Source organism: Aulonocara sp. 'chitande type north' Nkhata Bay, linkage group LG6, assembly GCF_057382095.1.
Source record: "Aulonocara sp. 'chitande type north' Nkhata Bay isolate Kocher_YH1m ecotype deep benthic linkage group LG6, A_spYH_male_GT1.1, whole genome shotgun sequence".
Lineage (NCBI taxonomy): Eukaryota > Metazoa > Chordata > Actinopteri > Cichliformes > Cichlidae > Aulonocara > Aulonocara sp. 'chitande type north' Nkhata Bay.
In genome coordinates this window covers 24,379,129-24,395,593 of record NC_141349.1, presented here as the reverse complement: position 1 = coordinate 24,395,593, position 16,465 = coordinate 24,379,129, and the positions used below count along the sequence as shown (strand labels likewise).

At 41.0% G+C, this 16,465-nt stretch overlaps 1 protein-coding gene across 1 annotated transcript in view; it reads left to right on the top strand.

The window, feature by feature from the left end:
• Positions 1–16,164, top strand: part of gpr83 (G protein-coupled receptor 83) — a 33,522-nt gene extending 17,358 nt beyond the window's left edge. The window contains exons 3-4 of the mRNA XM_086297598.1: positions 12,769–12,902; positions 15,447–16,164. Of these exons, the coding sequence (XP_086153724.1) occupies positions 12,769–12,902; positions 15,447–16,164 (852 nt within the window). The remainder of the gene's footprint in view (positions 1–12,768; positions 12,903–15,446) is intronic.
• Positions 16,165–16,465: the final 301 nt, after the last annotated feature.

The following is a 16,465-nucleotide window of genomic DNA, read 5'->3' as shown; positions in this document are numbered from 1 at the left end:
ATATGCATTTCTGGATGTGTATACTAAATATTTTTCTGTGTGTGTGTGTGTGTGTGTGTGTGTGTGTGTGTGTGTGTACACATATTTTACAAATTAAATAGAGTAAACAATGAATAGAATATATAAAATAAATAAAATAAAATATACAGAGTGAGACACGTGCAAAACAGTGGCGTTACTGTACAATATGGAGTGCATAATGTTAAAGTTCCAGTAGTGAAGCTGAGGTGTCTATGAAGTGTTCAGCAGTCTGATGGCCTGATGGAAAAAGCTGTCTCTCAGTCTGCTGGTACGGGACCGGATGCTGCAGAACCTCCTTCCTGATGGAAGTAGTCTGAACAGTTTATGGCTGGGGTGACTGGAGTCCTTGATGATCCTCCCCGCTTTCCTCAGGCACCGCTTCCTGTAGATGTCTTGGAGGGAGGGAAGCTCACCTCCAATTATCCGTTCAGAGCACCGCACTACTCGCTGGAGAGCTTTGCAGTTGTAGGCGGTGCTGTTGCCATACCAGGTGGTGATGCATCCAGTGAGGATGCTCTCAATGGCACAGTGATAGAAGGTCCTGAGGATGCGGGGGCTCATGCCGAATCTTTTCAGTCTCCTGAGAAAGAAGAGGCGCTGCTGCGCCTCTGTCAGTGTGCCCCAGGGCAGCTGTGGCTACAATGTAGCTTGCTATCGCCAGTGTGTGAATGTGTGTGTGAATGGGTGAATGACTGAATGTAGTGTAAAGCGCTTTGGGGTCCTATGGACTAGAAAAGCGCTGTACAAATGCAGGCCATTTACCATTTCTTCACTGTTTTGTTTGTGTGTACTGACCACGTAAGATCCTCAGCCAGGTGTACGCCAAGGAACCGGAAGCTGCTCACTCTCTCCACAGCAGCGCGAGAGAAGGATTATGTCTTATGTCAGTGTGTCTAGGTTCGCTCAACCCTGTCTCATTAGCCCTAATCTCTCCCAGCTGTGTCTCCCTCCTGTTTTCCATTCCCTGATTACTCCCCTGTGTATATAAGCCCTGTGTTTGCCTTTGCTCTCTGTCGTGTCGTACCCTCAGATTGTGCCTGTGTGTTTCTGTTCGTCGGGTTCATTGTTTCAGTTCATGTTTTGTTTCTTCGCCAGCAATAAAGCTGAAGTTTTCAGTTACAATTCAGTCTCTGAGTCCTGCGTTTGGGTCCTCATCTACGCTGCCTGCACACAGAGCCCTGACAGAACTGCTGCAGGGGTTACATATTTGCTTTCTTTAAGAAGTACAGTGAAGTTCAGCCATGATGCTGACTAGACTAATAAGTAGCCATCTAATTAAATCTGAGGTCAGTAGTTCAAGATTCATGATTAGATGTTACCTATATTTTTATTAAATAGTAAATTAACAAAAGACACTGTTTTTTGTTGACTTGTTTGATTTAACTCCTTAACACTTAGTGTACCATATTTGATACATACAGTTTTTTTTCGTGAGTTTTTGAGACTTCATCATCAGTGTGATTTTTTTTTCCCCCTCCTGAAAAACCCAAATAATTGCGTAATACATTTTTAAAGGATTTCATTTTTTTTTTTTTTTTTAAATCCAGATGTAGCAAATACAATACAAATGAAAAGTCATTCATGGAAATTTCTCAGATGATTCAAAATATTACAATTTTCTGACAATTATGGGGACCGCTGCTTTAAAGGGTTAAGCAATAAAAACAACTTATTAGTTAAAAGATCATGGTTTGGATTAAAAAACAGTTGTTGCTTTTTTTAAAATAAAAAGCTCTGCTGTCTTAGTTGGCATGGTGATGGCCCCTGCTTTTTCTGCTTCCTGTGGAAATGCATTACTTATAAACTTGTGCTCACTCTCACCAAAAAATGTGACAATTCGTTTCCATGAATGCGAAATGAATGCAAACAAAAACAATTTGCTGAGTGTGTGTCCTGAGGCACAACCAACAGGTTTCTTATTGTTTTGTTTTGTTTTTTAAAAAGAAGAACGAAATAAAAATGTCTGCTTTCACTGTCAGATAGGATTTAAAATGTCACTCCCTGTAAAAATGGGCAATGGCTGCAATGTTTATTACTGGAGCTTTTCAAACATCAGACATCTAATTTCCTTTATTTAGTGCATTATGGGAGTCTAGTGTCCATCAAAGCCATCTCAAAAAGTTAAACTAAAAGAGTACTTAGCATGCACGCACAGTGATGCCCTAAGGACATTTTAAGTTTTTTATTTTTTTCATTTTCCAGGGTGAACACACCAAACATTCAAAACCTGATTAGAATGAATATTAAATATGGGGGTGGGACACAGCTACAGTGTGCGTCTCTCAGTGTGCTGTCAGTGCTGGTGAATTTTAGAACTCCAAGTAACATGTGGTCACATTGTGCGCTTTACTTATTTTTTATGCTTTAAATGTTTTTCATTTGTAATTTTGTTAAATAAGGGTCCTAACTCCTGGATTCAGTGATAGATCTGTTACGAAATCAGTTTCACCCCGGTTCTTTTTTTTATTCCTCGAGGCATCCAGAGACGGCACCGGACTCAGTAGTCATTTTCACAAAACCTTTATTCATCTTCAGTTAAGCATGCATCTTCTAGAAGGGGAGATGTGCAAGGCCGGTGTCCCTCTGCAAATCTTCCACTCCTTTGTTTGTTACAGTCAGCTTTATAGAAGCGACCCCATCATAAAACCCTCATGGTGTACTGCAAACTCTGTGTTTGTGTGTGTATGCACGAGCACATGAGTGCCTGTGTGTGTGCGTACCCGTGTGTGTGCATGTGGGTGTGTGAGTGTAACAGTCAAAGCACTCTGTGTTTGTGTGTGTGTCTCTGTGTACGTGACTTCATGATGGCCATAAAAGTAATCTCCTCACCCAAGCTACACCAAATTCCTTTTGACAACATACAAAACAGAGTTAACATTACAAACACTGAGACCTCCACTCTGCATCCACTGGGCCATTGGCCTCTTATTGTCTTACATTTACAGATAAGCATGTGGAGAGTCTCCTGCAAACCTGCTTCTACGTTATAATAATTATGAGTTTTTATTAAAGGTACAAGCATCAGCAATCCCCAACTGTAGCTTCCGGTCTCCTTTTATGACAGGCAGACCCCCAGTGTCCATAAATTCCTTTCCCTGTACACAATTACACACACACACTCTCAAGCCTACAGCTAAACCAGACTAAAACACACAAACAAATCCTTCCCTATTCCTCTGATCTATTGCTGGACCCTTTCATCTAAGCAAATTTAACACATTATATTCTAATAATTATTTTCTTGTACTCACAGATCCTTCATGGAGTGATATCCCAAGTTACACCACAAGGGGGCACCACCTCCTCCTGAGTACGACAGTTTAGTGTGGTACTAGCTTTTGTCTTCAGACTTTGGCAGAAGCCAAAAAAGGAAAGCACACTATATACCTTACTTGTTCTTTTCGGGGAAAAATGTAACTTGTTCGCAGACCTTACGTTAGGGGCCTGGTACAGATTCTTGGGGACTTGTCCAGTAGGGGTGCAACGATACACAAAATTCACGGTTCGGTTCGGTTCGATACTTTGGTGTCACGGTTCGAACAAAAAAAAATGTTCATGCCTTTTTAATTTGTCATTTATTAAAATTATAAATATATATTTTAACTCAAAAGTACAGTTTTTAAATTTAACCCTAACCCTTGTGCGTGTTTTCTATTTTGACAGCGAATGCGCACATGCGGACCACTTATGTGCACCCCTGGTTATATAGCTCATCATATTGCAGCCACAGAAATTATTTTGTCCATAAAGCTGCACTTTCTTTTTGCCTTATAGTCTGATTTGTCATAACTTTTCCGTTTTGTGGTAAGCTTTTCTTTGGCTGTCACTTCTTCACCCTGACCTGTCTTATTTGGCTCAGCAGAACTAAAATATATATCCTCCTGCTTTTACACACGCACTCACATAAGCTCAGCGATTCTCTGCGCGATCAACCTCTTACATGTTTAAGCTTGCTGCGGGAGATTTCACTTGTCATGTTTGCATAGTAAGCTAACGATTAATAAGACGATGTCAGAGGAATTGGTGCACAAATTATCATCACTCACAGATCAGTGCTGTCGCTCTCTATACACAGTTCACGCGATTGCAAAGTGAAAGCAAAAAACAAGCACAAATTCAAACGCGACTTCAATATGTCACATATTAACAGTGGCTCACCGATGCCAATGACATAATTATCCAGCTACATTTCCGAAAGAATGCAAAAGCATTGACATATATTTTTCCTTCCTACAATAGCCCGACGGGCAGGGCAGAGATAGATTTTGGTAGCCCGACTGGAAAAATCGCTAGCCCCGGGACGTCGGGCTAGCGATATTGCGAGCCCTGTATCTGATTGAGGAATCACTCATCTTTGGAAAAGAGTTTATTACAGAGAAATGGCTCTTTCCAAAATAAAAGCTATACTATACGCTTCTTCTGGGCTATATTCTCAGCAGCATATTAAACATATCAGGTCCCCATAAGGAGAATCATGTGCTAACGGCTGTCTAAATGACTTGGGTAAAGTTTGTAGCATGTGTGCTTGTTGTTTTTGTCTGCTTCCACTTGTCTTTGCACTAGGATGATGTCGGCGTAAATGTGCAGTCATATTCGTTGTGTTCCCACTAGTGTTTTCAGGTTAATCTCGTTGAAATGACGTTAACGCCACAACACGGCAAATCTCCGTTAACTAGCTACCGCCGATCGCCCCGTGCATGGGGCTGGACGGCCAACACGTTAACGAGCTAACTGCGCTAACACACTAGCTCCCACCCATGTAACTGAGCATTGCGTGGCACATCCAACATACTGTTTTACTTTAGTCCATGACGCGCTTACCTTCAGGGTCATACGTCACATGAAAACCAAAATAGTTCCAAATGCCAGATCTGAATGAGGGTGGGGGAGGTTCAATTTGCCATGTTGCAAGGAGAGCTTAACTTCTGTCTCGCTAGCTTGCCCTGCGCTCTTCCTTCTGACTATGCTGTCTGTGTTGAGCGCTCAGTGGATCTGCGCTCGACAGTGCAGCCTAGGCGGAGTAGTCGAACGCAGATTCACTGAGCGCTCAACACAGACAGCATCGTCAGAAGGAAAGTTGATAAAATAAATTACAATTTTGTATTGTTCGATACATATGCGTACCGAACCGAAAGCACTGTATCGAACGGTTCAATATCGATACGAGTATCGTTGCACCCCTATTGTCCAGGATCTGCTCTCCTTGTTGGTCATGAGCTAATCCACAGTCTACAAGACATGCGACTGATAGAATTGGTGGTGCAATGTAGCGTGAGAAGATGAGCTGTTTGTGGGAAGCAAGCTGGGACTAAACAAAGAAGACGAGATGTACTTGAAAGTAAACGGCTACAAAGGAGCGAGGAAGTTGTTGTCATGGCAGACTGCAAGAGGAAGAGTCCGCTTCCCCCGTCATCTAACAGGCTTTTCCAGATTCCTTCCAATATTGTGCCGGTTTCTGTCAGTAATACTGCATAGCTTATCGGTGGAGATGTTGAGGGGTGCTTTGATCATATCCACACTTTCATGTACAGCAAAAACTTGCTAGAGATATAAGATATTATCAATGAGGTTGTTCAGTCTCAAAATGGTGTGATCCTACTTACTGAGTCAAGTGTAAATGTAGAGTCACTTTTCACACCCGTCACTGCCACGTCAAGGAGAAGGCATCTGACCGTGTCACTCTTGGTATCCTGTTGGGGGTGTGGTTTTGTTGGCTTCATTAAGCAGCAAACTCCAGGTCACACTCGGGAGGTTTGCAAGCTGGAGGTGAATCAAATGGGATGAGAGTTAGCATCTCAAATTCTGAGGTCATGGTATCCCAGGTGGACCATTTGAGGTTTTGTTCATGAGTGAAGAGAGAGATGAGCACAAGATTGACAAACTGAAATGGCAAAATATAGGCCGAGGAGCTTGGCATTTGTGAATAAGTCAGAGTGGAGCCTCTATTCCTCCACATTGAAAGGAGTCAGTTAAGGTGGTTTGGGCATCTGACAAGGACGCCTCCAAGGTGCCTCCTATTTGAGTTGTTTTAATCATGTTATGCTGCAAGGAAGCCCTGGGGCACACCCAGGATATGCTGAAGAGCGTACATCTCTCGGCTGGCTTGGAAATGCCTTGGAGGTAGCCAGTGAGAGGGAAGTCTGAACCTGCTGAACCTGGATCTAGTTTTTGCCTTGGCATCTGCCAGACCCACTCTATGCTTGACTTGTCAATAGTAGTAGTGCTAGTAGGCAATAGCAGTTTTGTTTGTACAGCACCAATCCTGTACATATAAATAAGTTGACAAGTTCACAGACTATTTTGCAGGTGTCTCCAATAATTATTTAAAGTTAGTCACTGTAATCTTATTTCTGCTATCTCTGCCATATTTCTGCAGGGTTTCCCACTACACAAATGTGCTTTTATCAAAGTGCAAATCAGCATTACTGTAATCCTGTCAACATATGTGGAAAAAAATTAACAAATTAAATGCTGGTTGGTGTTTATATTATTTGAGTTTATATTCCACTTTATTCGGATTTTGGTAATGTGAAAGATTAACTCCAAGATGCACTTTCTGTACATTTGGAACACATGAATGTGAATAAAGAAAGACTTGGCAGAGGCGAGAGATGAAAACACACTATCCACTTTACCTGTTCTTTTCAGGGAAACATGTGATTTATTGGTAGGTATCATAATAGAAGCCTGTTAGAATTTGATGGCAGAGACATCAAGCATTCTGTGAAATCACAGAAGTGTGTGTACCTGTCAATTACAGCCAGTAGAAGTGTCATAGCCCTAAATGGTTAAAGCGTTTTTCCTTACGCTTTGGGCCAATTCTAAGACAACTAAAAAAAAAAAACCTGCAAAGGACAAGGCTGTGACTGGAGTATGTCTAAGAGCAGTGTTAGCCTCTCTGTCTCCACTCCCTCTTATTTTTAGGCATGAAGAGACAGCAAGGTGTCACAGTCTGGCGGTGTCAGACTGTATTAATTGTGAAGAGTGGACCCAAAATGCAGACACGAAGGAACTTGGACCAAAGCTTGAGTATTAACAAAAAGCGAGCCGTTTAACAAGGCTGGTAAAAGGGTACAAAGAAAAGGCAAGGCAAACTGAAGTAAACTAACATCAACCTAAACTGGGAGAATTAAATAAATTAAATAAACAACAAGGAAAAACCTAGACATGAAACTTGGAAACATGACATGGCAACCTTGGAGTGAACAACAGACGACCTGACAAGGAATGAACAGAAACACACAGACTAAATACACACAAGGGTGATTGGGGGAAGTGGAAACACATGGGGAAAGAGCTGGCACTGGTCTGACATAACGAGACAAAGGAAGCAAAGCTGACTACACTGACATAGGACACAGACTTTCAAAATATAACAGGAAACATGTGACGCAGACAAGACAATATAAACTTGACAACATAAGACACGCAGCATGAAACACAAAGGGCAAAGGGAGAGGGAAACTTAAATACAGCGGTAGAAGACACAAAGGGAAACTAATAAACAACTTAGCTACCCTAAAGAACTCAAACATATCATCCAAATAAACTAAAACTCAAAACGCTGGGTCAACAGACCCAGGAAGGTGACAGCAAGGGCCACTTTTGGACTACTGTCTAAAAACAAAGCAGCAGATCAGACTGTGCTGCTGAACTGGCTCATGAGTTATTTAACATATTCAGCTTCTCGCTATCTCTGTGCTCTGCAGCTTACTGCCTCAAAGAATCCATTAACATACATGTGACCCTGCATTAATGACTTCAAACCAACAGTTCTAACATCTGTGGTCACTGAGTCATTCAAGGATCACACTTGCATACCTGAAAACCTGATCAGCTCCGCTAATGGACCCCTAAAAGTGTGTATACAGGGCCAACAGACCTGCTTATGATGCAGTGACTCATCACAGTGCTGAAACTTGGAGTTATCTGTTTATATACATTTCCTTTGTGGACTTTTACCACCTGAAATCCCGTTAAGCTTCCATAATAATCACTGGACATGTATATTGACCCTCTACATCATAGGTGTCAAACTCTGGCCCGCCATACCAAATTACTATCAGAGCTGGCCTACTGGTATTATACAGCTAATATATATATTGTCTAGTATTAGGCTTTGCTTGTTCCATATTCAGTTTTTAAGCAAAACGTGTTTGAGTCCATAAGAAAAGATTCATTCTTATATCTGGAGGAATAAATATATTTCAACAAATATTAACGTTAGCCCGCGACGTTGTTCCAGTTTTGAATTTTGGCCCACTGTGTATTTGAGTTTGACACCCCTGCTCTACATCATGAAAAGTATAAACAGCATCTTAGTAACTTTAGGGCACATTATTAAAAACAGCTCTGATTAAAAAAAAAGTGACATATGCTGCTGGTAAGTATATTTTTTCTCTGAGGGAGTCTAAAAATTACCCTCTGTAATATTCTTAATTAACAAAGCCACAAGCTTCTTGTGGTTCTTGTTTTTGCTTTAAATGCATTTAAATAGTATTTCTACATCTCAACAGTGTTTTCTCATTCTAATTGCAATATTTCAACTTTGCTCCCAGCTGTGGAAAGATAGGAGCTGTGCAGTCATAAGTTTGGGTATGCCTGTTAGTTCAAGGGTTATTCAGACTTTTTAATTTAGTACCCACATGGTAGAGCAGCACTAAAGACTTGAAAGCTATGTGCCCTATACGCCTGCTGTTCAAATGCTGTTTCTATTTCTGATATTCGGATAATCAGGAGATTGCTGACTTAGATGGAGGGCAGCTGAATGAAGGCCCAGTATGACATAAAGATCATTTTGACCTGTGAATCATGCAGCGCTACTGCAGTACAGCGTGAGAATAAACATATGGAGTTCGATGTAACAGGTTCTCTTTAAACAACGCAGAATGTTTTTGGATTGCCTAAAATAGCCACCATGTGACAATGTCTCAACCAGTTTTATGAGACTGTGACTTGTATTTACTTTCAGTTAACAAGTGAGTTCAGTGGTACTGCTGGCATACAGTGGCATATAACCAGCAGTGAGACGTGGCAGGTGTGTGAAGTTCCGGTTTTTCAGTGGAGAGGGGGAAATGACTCACTTGGAAATAAGTGACATAATATTTTTATATTGTGAACTCTGGTAAATTAGTTTTCCACTGATTGACCTGTGCTGCTACTGGTTCTAAGGTTTACTGCATTTTGTGGGTTTAGTCAGTTGCATCACGTTGTATGTTACATAAACTGTCATGGAGGCTTCTTCAGTTTAAAGGAGAAAGAATACTCTTTCAAGGATGTCAGTGCTCAAATTTTGGACCAAGGTGGCAATCTATGACCACTGTGAATGATCATAGTTGAACAGAGTTGGTGACTTCTGACACCTACAGTGCAGTTTTGAGATCTGTTTCCAGGCATTTCAACCCTTACTCACATCTACCTCGGGTGACCTCGGTAGCGAAAATGATTGTCGAATGAGGCAAGTTTCCTAATGAGGCTGTACACTTTGGCCCTAGTGACAGTAAAACCTCGGCTCGTGTGATGAACCACCTCCAGAGAGTGTCCTTGTCTGGGAAGACTCGGGGTTTTTATGTTTGTCTTCCTTTTCCTCTCACTTGATTTTTTAGTTTTCTTTCTCCACACAGGCGAAGTGGTGGGAAAATGCTTCCATGGGTCATCAGGCGTGGCCCTCTCTCTGATTCCTTGTTCTGAGTCTCCTCATCATCCAGAGTATTTAATGGCTGGAAGTATGGCAGATCTTCGTCAGATCGTTACACCTCCCATGGTGGTAATTAGGCTATCCATGTTTGCTTTCCATCCGAGTTATTTACATTTATTAATTTCATTTCTCCCTCTGCCTTTTTGGAGTTAACTCCGTGAACCTGATTTCTTACTTACCTGCATCCCCTCCAAGTTTCACTCAAGACCCCAGCCACACTCATAGCCATGCTCCATGCTGCTCGCCTTGCCTCTCTGGGTGCCTGCTTGCTGTTCCATCAGACCATCCACAATTCACATCTCAAAAATCTGAAGTAAAACTTATTTATCTTACCTTCACTCTAAAGACAAAAGATTCTTAAGAGAATCAGAACAGCTTAGTGATTTGTCCAATAAACCTTTTAAAACTGTGAGTTAAGACTGTGTTTTGAGTCTGTCCCCTGCATTAATAAGATGGGGGGATAATCCTCACAACAGTTATCGCTCTGGCTCATGGATGAAAGGTGAAATGCCTTGGTGAACCTTAAGAAGTTGCCATCTTTTCAAGCACTAATAAAATTAGTGCAAAGGTAGAATTTGTCCTGGCACTCATTAGCCATGATGAAATAGGCACTTATTCAGGAAGCTATTTTGAGACATTATCTAAATTAACTTTAATTTCAGTGGTCAAAAGAAAATGGAAACACATGTACAGACTACCCAGTAAAACCTGATTTAAAAAAATATAATATTAAATGCAGACTTTGCCCAAAATATAGTTTTAAACTTTTTTTTTACCTCGTATGTCTCTACTGCTACTCATGACCTCATCTTTAAATAACCACAGTCTGTCTGTGTCATTGTTACCACAATGCTGCACAATAGCCAGTAAGACCTGTACTTACTGTCCCACGCACGTTTGAATTCGTTCCATAAGTCTTTACTCACACCCCTTCAGTGGTACTCGCTAAATGCTGAAGAATCAGAATCAGAATACTTTATTAATCCCGAAGGAAATTAGGGGAAGTACAAATACTGCAACTTTATTGACATCTGTATGCACGAGAGTGATGACAAGAAAATAAGGATGCTTGCAGAGTCTGCAAGTGGCACCATGGGATGACTTTACTTTCACTGATAAATCCTCCGGAAGGACTAGCAGGCAGCAGTAGATGAAAAGTGAACTGACTGATGGCATATTTTATTGTATTAAACTGCCTGTAAGATTTTATTAGTCAAAAACTGAAGGTGTTTGAACACTATTTCAGAAGGTCTCAGTCCACATTAATGATACTAAAATGGCTTATTTATCCAAAAATCTAGAAAGTTACTGTGGCAAAAAAACAATATTAATGCATCGCAGAGTAAAAAAAGCTAAGAAAGGTAAACAAATTACACTGAAGATGTAGTTTGGGAGTAAGAAGACCTTTTTGCCTCACAGCAAGGTCTTAGGTTCAAATCCAGTTTGCATGGTACTGTGCACTTGCTGCTTACACAGTTGGAGCTGGAGAAACTGGAGAGTGGGGTTTAGCTTAATTAGCAATTCTAAATTGGCCGTAGGCGTGAATGTGAGTGTGAATGGTTGCATGTCTCTGTGTTAGCCCTGGCAGATTGGTGTACCTCTCATCTCGCCCTATGACAGCGGGGAAAGGCTTCAACTGAATTGGATAAGGGGAAGGATGGTGTAATTGGGTAAAAGATCATTTTTTGAAAAAGCGATTAAACAAACCGAAATTTAAATATGACAAAATGAAGAGCTTGGGTCTAAAATGAATACAGGCATTATTGTGTGAGATGGTAAAGATTTTCTCTATGTATCCTAGTGGCAGTGGAGCTGAAGCATAAATTAGAGAAAGTGTTCAGTTGTATGTCCAGTAAGTGGTGCAGAGGATCCATTAGTTATGCCATAACTCCTGGGTATACAGCACATTTAAGCTCTGCTTAACCACAGTAGTTAAAAAGAGCCTTTAAAATATGCAAAGACAAAAGACAGTTGATTGGTATTTTAAGACGTAACAGTCAGCAAGTGTGGAAAAAGTCAGTTATGAAAGTTTCTTTGGGTGTGGTCCGGAAAAACATCAAATAGAAGGGAGTCATATTAGAGATACGAATACCAACAATTACCTCTGCTGCAGAGAATGACTTCATCAGAGCTACCAGGCTCAGAAATTGCCAATCACCACAGAGTAGAGCGCACATAAATACTTCCCAGAGTTTAATTAGCAGGCACATCCAAACGTATGGTGTTCAGAGGCGATTGTACAAATCAGGCCTTCATTGTTGAATTGCTGCACAGAAACCAGCACCGGGGGAGAACAGGACAATTATAACTGCTCGGTCCGAGAAACACGAACAACTTTAGTTTGATGAGCCAAAATTAGAGATTTTCTCCCAGCTGGCATGTCTTTATGAAACACATTGAATCTCCATAATATGGGTCCCAAGATAAAGCAAGAAGGATGAGATCCTTATTTTGAGTGGGATTGTATTTGTGTTTGCAGCAGCTTAATGAGCCAAACCATCTCTGTACACTTTGCAAGGACTTTTTGACCAAGAGGCAGCGTGACTGCCTAACTTGACCAAAATAAAACTTTAATTCAAGGAGGGAAAAAAAAGTGTATTTCAACAGTTATGTCATGCTTTTTGTTGTGGAGAAGGCACAGTATCTGGCCAGTATTTTTAATCTTATTGAACTGAAGTGAACAAAAAGCTTTTGTTTCCTTCCCTTTTCACTTGCTCTCCTGACTAATCTGTGTATCAGGGACATTTTGCCTCCTCACTCACACATCTGCTCATCGCTAAATACACACCGAGACCTTCCTCTTGTGACATTTTATTATCTTACGTTCCACACTGTAGTTGGCTTGTGGCACAAACAAAAACAGCCAGAGGCTGAGAAACAGCAGTTGGCTATACTGCAATACTACGCTGTTTTCGACTAGTTGGAGCCACGCTTGTAAAAAAACATACTCTAATCTTTCTTTCTACTTCCCTGGGCACAGACTGGTGATTGATATTGATCTGAAGTGTATGCATTTGCACTGACTTTGATCTGTGTGTGGTGATTCTCAGGTGATTTTGCATCCTTTGAGGCCTCGCATGTCTCCTACACAAGGTGGTGTTTGGGTCGCCGTCATCTGGATAATGGCCAGCTGCTTCTCCCTCCCACATGCAATCTACCAAAAACTCCTGACCTTTACATACAGGTAAAATGATTCACAGTCATTATGTAGAGGCACAATTCAGTGAGGTTAGCTATGGAGATGGAGGTTCTCTACTTTATGTACTGATGGATGTGGAACAGGTTTGCTCTGTGTCAGATTTAAAGGGAAAAAAATCCGAAAAAGAAATATTGGCCTGATTTAAAAAGAACGAACTTAGTCACAAGAGTTACAGAAAGTAGGCGAAAACAGTGGCCAAAAGTCGACACAACAAAGTCAAAGAAGCAAAATGAAAACTGGAATGCTCAACTTGGTAGCACAAAAGCAGTCTGGCAAATTGGAAGAGCTACACAGGAGTTATATCTACAAAGGAGACTGATTAGCTAATTGAGAACAAGTCACGCGTTCCCAGAGTTCAGAATTCAAATTTCTGTGCAAGCAGAAATTAATCGTATACAAAGAATTTCTTTTTTATCTCTTAGTATTTTACTCTGTGAAAATGTATTCATCTGTGCACTATCTCTTTTCACCCAGTTTTAGGCTCTTATCAAATTTTTATATGCATTTTACACACAGTGTGGTTGCTTTTAACAAAAAGCATCAAATTCCACTGGGCTTTGAGTTACATACTAGTGAGAATCAGAGCAAACACAGATGAAGATTTGCCCTTAAATACACCAAAGACTTTGTGGTTGTGAGCCTTCTGTGGGGTGTGAAGCAAGATCACGGCTGAGTTCTTAATGAATTCATTAACTGGTGTGACCAGTTTTTCCTCCAAATTAATGTGGATAAAACCAAAGAAATGTTTGCAGATATTTGTCAGAGGTCCCTTCCCCATGCACTCATGTCTGATTAAAGGGGAGGAAGTGGCTTAAGTATTACTAATATATGCACTTGTATCCTATATTTCCTGCTCTGATGAATGTTTATCCTGATGAAAGTCATACACAATATGATGAATAACTCTTTGGTTTAAAAAAACATCAGGTAACAATGAAAAGTGAAGAGCTAGAATAACTTTAAAATAACTATGAACTAATAAACTCAGTGGATCAGAGACAAATGTTGTTGTTTTTTAATTCATACTTCTCTATGAAATAACAATAGCCAATGATTATTAATATACAGTACTGGGTAAAGGCTCGAGCTGCACCACCAGTCAGACTTTCTTGTAAATTTAAAGTGGTTTAGCTCTCCAGGCTTTCTGAAGGTCCGTCAGAGTTTTTATTTGGATATTGGCAAGGCAAGTTTATTTATATAGCACAATTCAACAGCAAGGTGATTCAAAGTGCTTTACAGAGACATTAAATAACAAAAACAAATAAAAAAAATATTATTATTATTATTATTTTTATTCAAATGCAGCTGAGAACAGGTGAGTCTTCAACCTGGATTTAAATAAGCTGAGTGTTTCAGCTGATCTGAGGCTTTCTGGGAGTTTGTTCCAGATATAAGGAGCATAAAAGCTGAATGCAGCTTCTCTGTGTCTGGTTCTGACTCCGGCTGATTTTTCACTCATTTTCAGTCCAGTCCTTGTACCTGACCATTTTCAGAGGAATGTTTGTACTTGTTACTTAACACGGTACTATGTATCATTCAAACATATAAAGGAACCTTACTCAACAGATGACCCAGAAGTGTATCTATACATGAGAGACATTAAGAACAAAGAACCAATTTTCAATTGTAATTTTAGGAACTTTATTTTATTTTAACCAGCACCCTGTCACAAAAGTGCATCATGTGTTTTATTTTCTTTAATTGAATTTGTTAAAAATGGCAAAAATAATAATATTTGATAGACATAAACTACTATTTTTGAACTAGTAATGTGATTCATGGTGTGTCCTTAAAAAGATGTGGAAACTGGATGAGAGTTTAAAAAAAAAGTGGCAGGCCTAAAAAAACCATCTACAGCAGATGAGTGTCAAGTCCTTAAAAATAGGAAAATCTCTAACAAAGACCTGCTGCTTTACTGTTCATGACCTGAGAGATGCATGTGTCCCTTTCAGTTTCACTGAAGTTCATTGAAACCTCATAAGAAAATGGAAGGGTGGCTGTCAAGAAGCCATTCTTGCTGAAAGGATAAGGGTGATTTGGCATGTCACATTACACCAGACCTGCACTGAAAATCAAGAAATCCAATCAGAAATTTTGGGTTCGAATTGATGACTTATAGAAAAACACTGTAAGTCATGGATTGGCCTCTCCAGAGCCCAGGCATCCACATTATTGAAGCAGGCTGGGATCATGGTGACAGAACAGCCAACATCCAAAGAGGTGTTTTGAATGTCCTTCAAGAAGCCCGGAGAACTATTCCTGAAGACTACTTATTTAAATGAGAAAAACCTTGCCCAGAGAGTTCAGGCTGGGTTAATGAAAGGTGGTCGTACAGTCAATCATTGACTTAGAAGCTGGTTAGAATATTACAGCTTCAAGGTTTTTGTTTTGCCATATATAATCTGTATTTCCATTTATGTTTGCACATGTTGATAAATCATTGTACTTATTTCCCATTTTTCCTGACAAAATATAAAGATTTCTGCACAGTACTGTAGTATTTTCTGTCTTCTGTCTTTCTCCTGACAGTAAGGAGAAAGAGCGAAGCCTGTGTGTCCCAGACTTCCCAGAGCCGTCAGATGTCTATTGGCAGTACATTGACCTGTTGACCTTCATATTGCTTTACTTGCTGCCCCTCCTCATCATCACTGCCTCCTACACCATAGTGGCCCGTAGACTGTGGCGCCACAATGCCATCGGTGACACCACAACAGCTCAGCATGCCACGCAGAGAAGGAAGCGCCGGAGAACACTGGCGATGCTGCTTCTGGTGGTCGGAGTGTTTGCCGTTTGCTGGTTTCCCCTCAACTGCTATGTGGTGCTGCTGTCCAGCCAGGCCATCCATTCTTCTAATGCCCTTTACTTCTGCTTTCACTGGCTAGCTATGAGCTCCACCTGCTACAACCCTTTCATCTACTGCTGTCTGAACCCCACTTTCCGTCAGGAGCTCCAGCTCCTCGTTGACAGGTGCAGGAAGAGACGACGGGCAGTGGTCGGCTTGGATCCGGAGCTTCGCCCTGCAGTACCTCACGCTCCATGTCACAGAACTGCCTGGCCCGACAACCAGGACTCCTCGAGGCCAAGGAACGTTTGGTCACACCCGGTCCAAGCTTCCTCACAGCAGAGTCACCCTTCTTCAAGTCAGTCCCACAACCTGAAAGATGCACATGTGCTTTTCACTGCCCGGCAGGCGCTCACAGGGAGGACCGACATCCTCTCAGTGGAGCCCATTGTGGCTGTGAGCTGACTGGAGACAATCCTGGACTGAACTGAGTTGTTTAACCTCTTAAGCCCCAAGCCTAACTGATGTCCTGCCTTTTGAGGTTAAATCTCTTCTAGGGCTTCATCAAATAGGGCAGAACATTTGGTAATCTCAGATCTGTAAGTCTGGGCCAGTAATTTCAAAAGCAGCAGGGTGTGGAGTGGCTTTTGTGGTGACTGTGAATTGCTGAAAGATGTGACTTTTTCTCCCCTGAAGCTTATAAAGCAACCGCTCCACGTTCACACATGCTTTTTCTCTTTTCACGCCAGTTTTTTATTTGATTTCC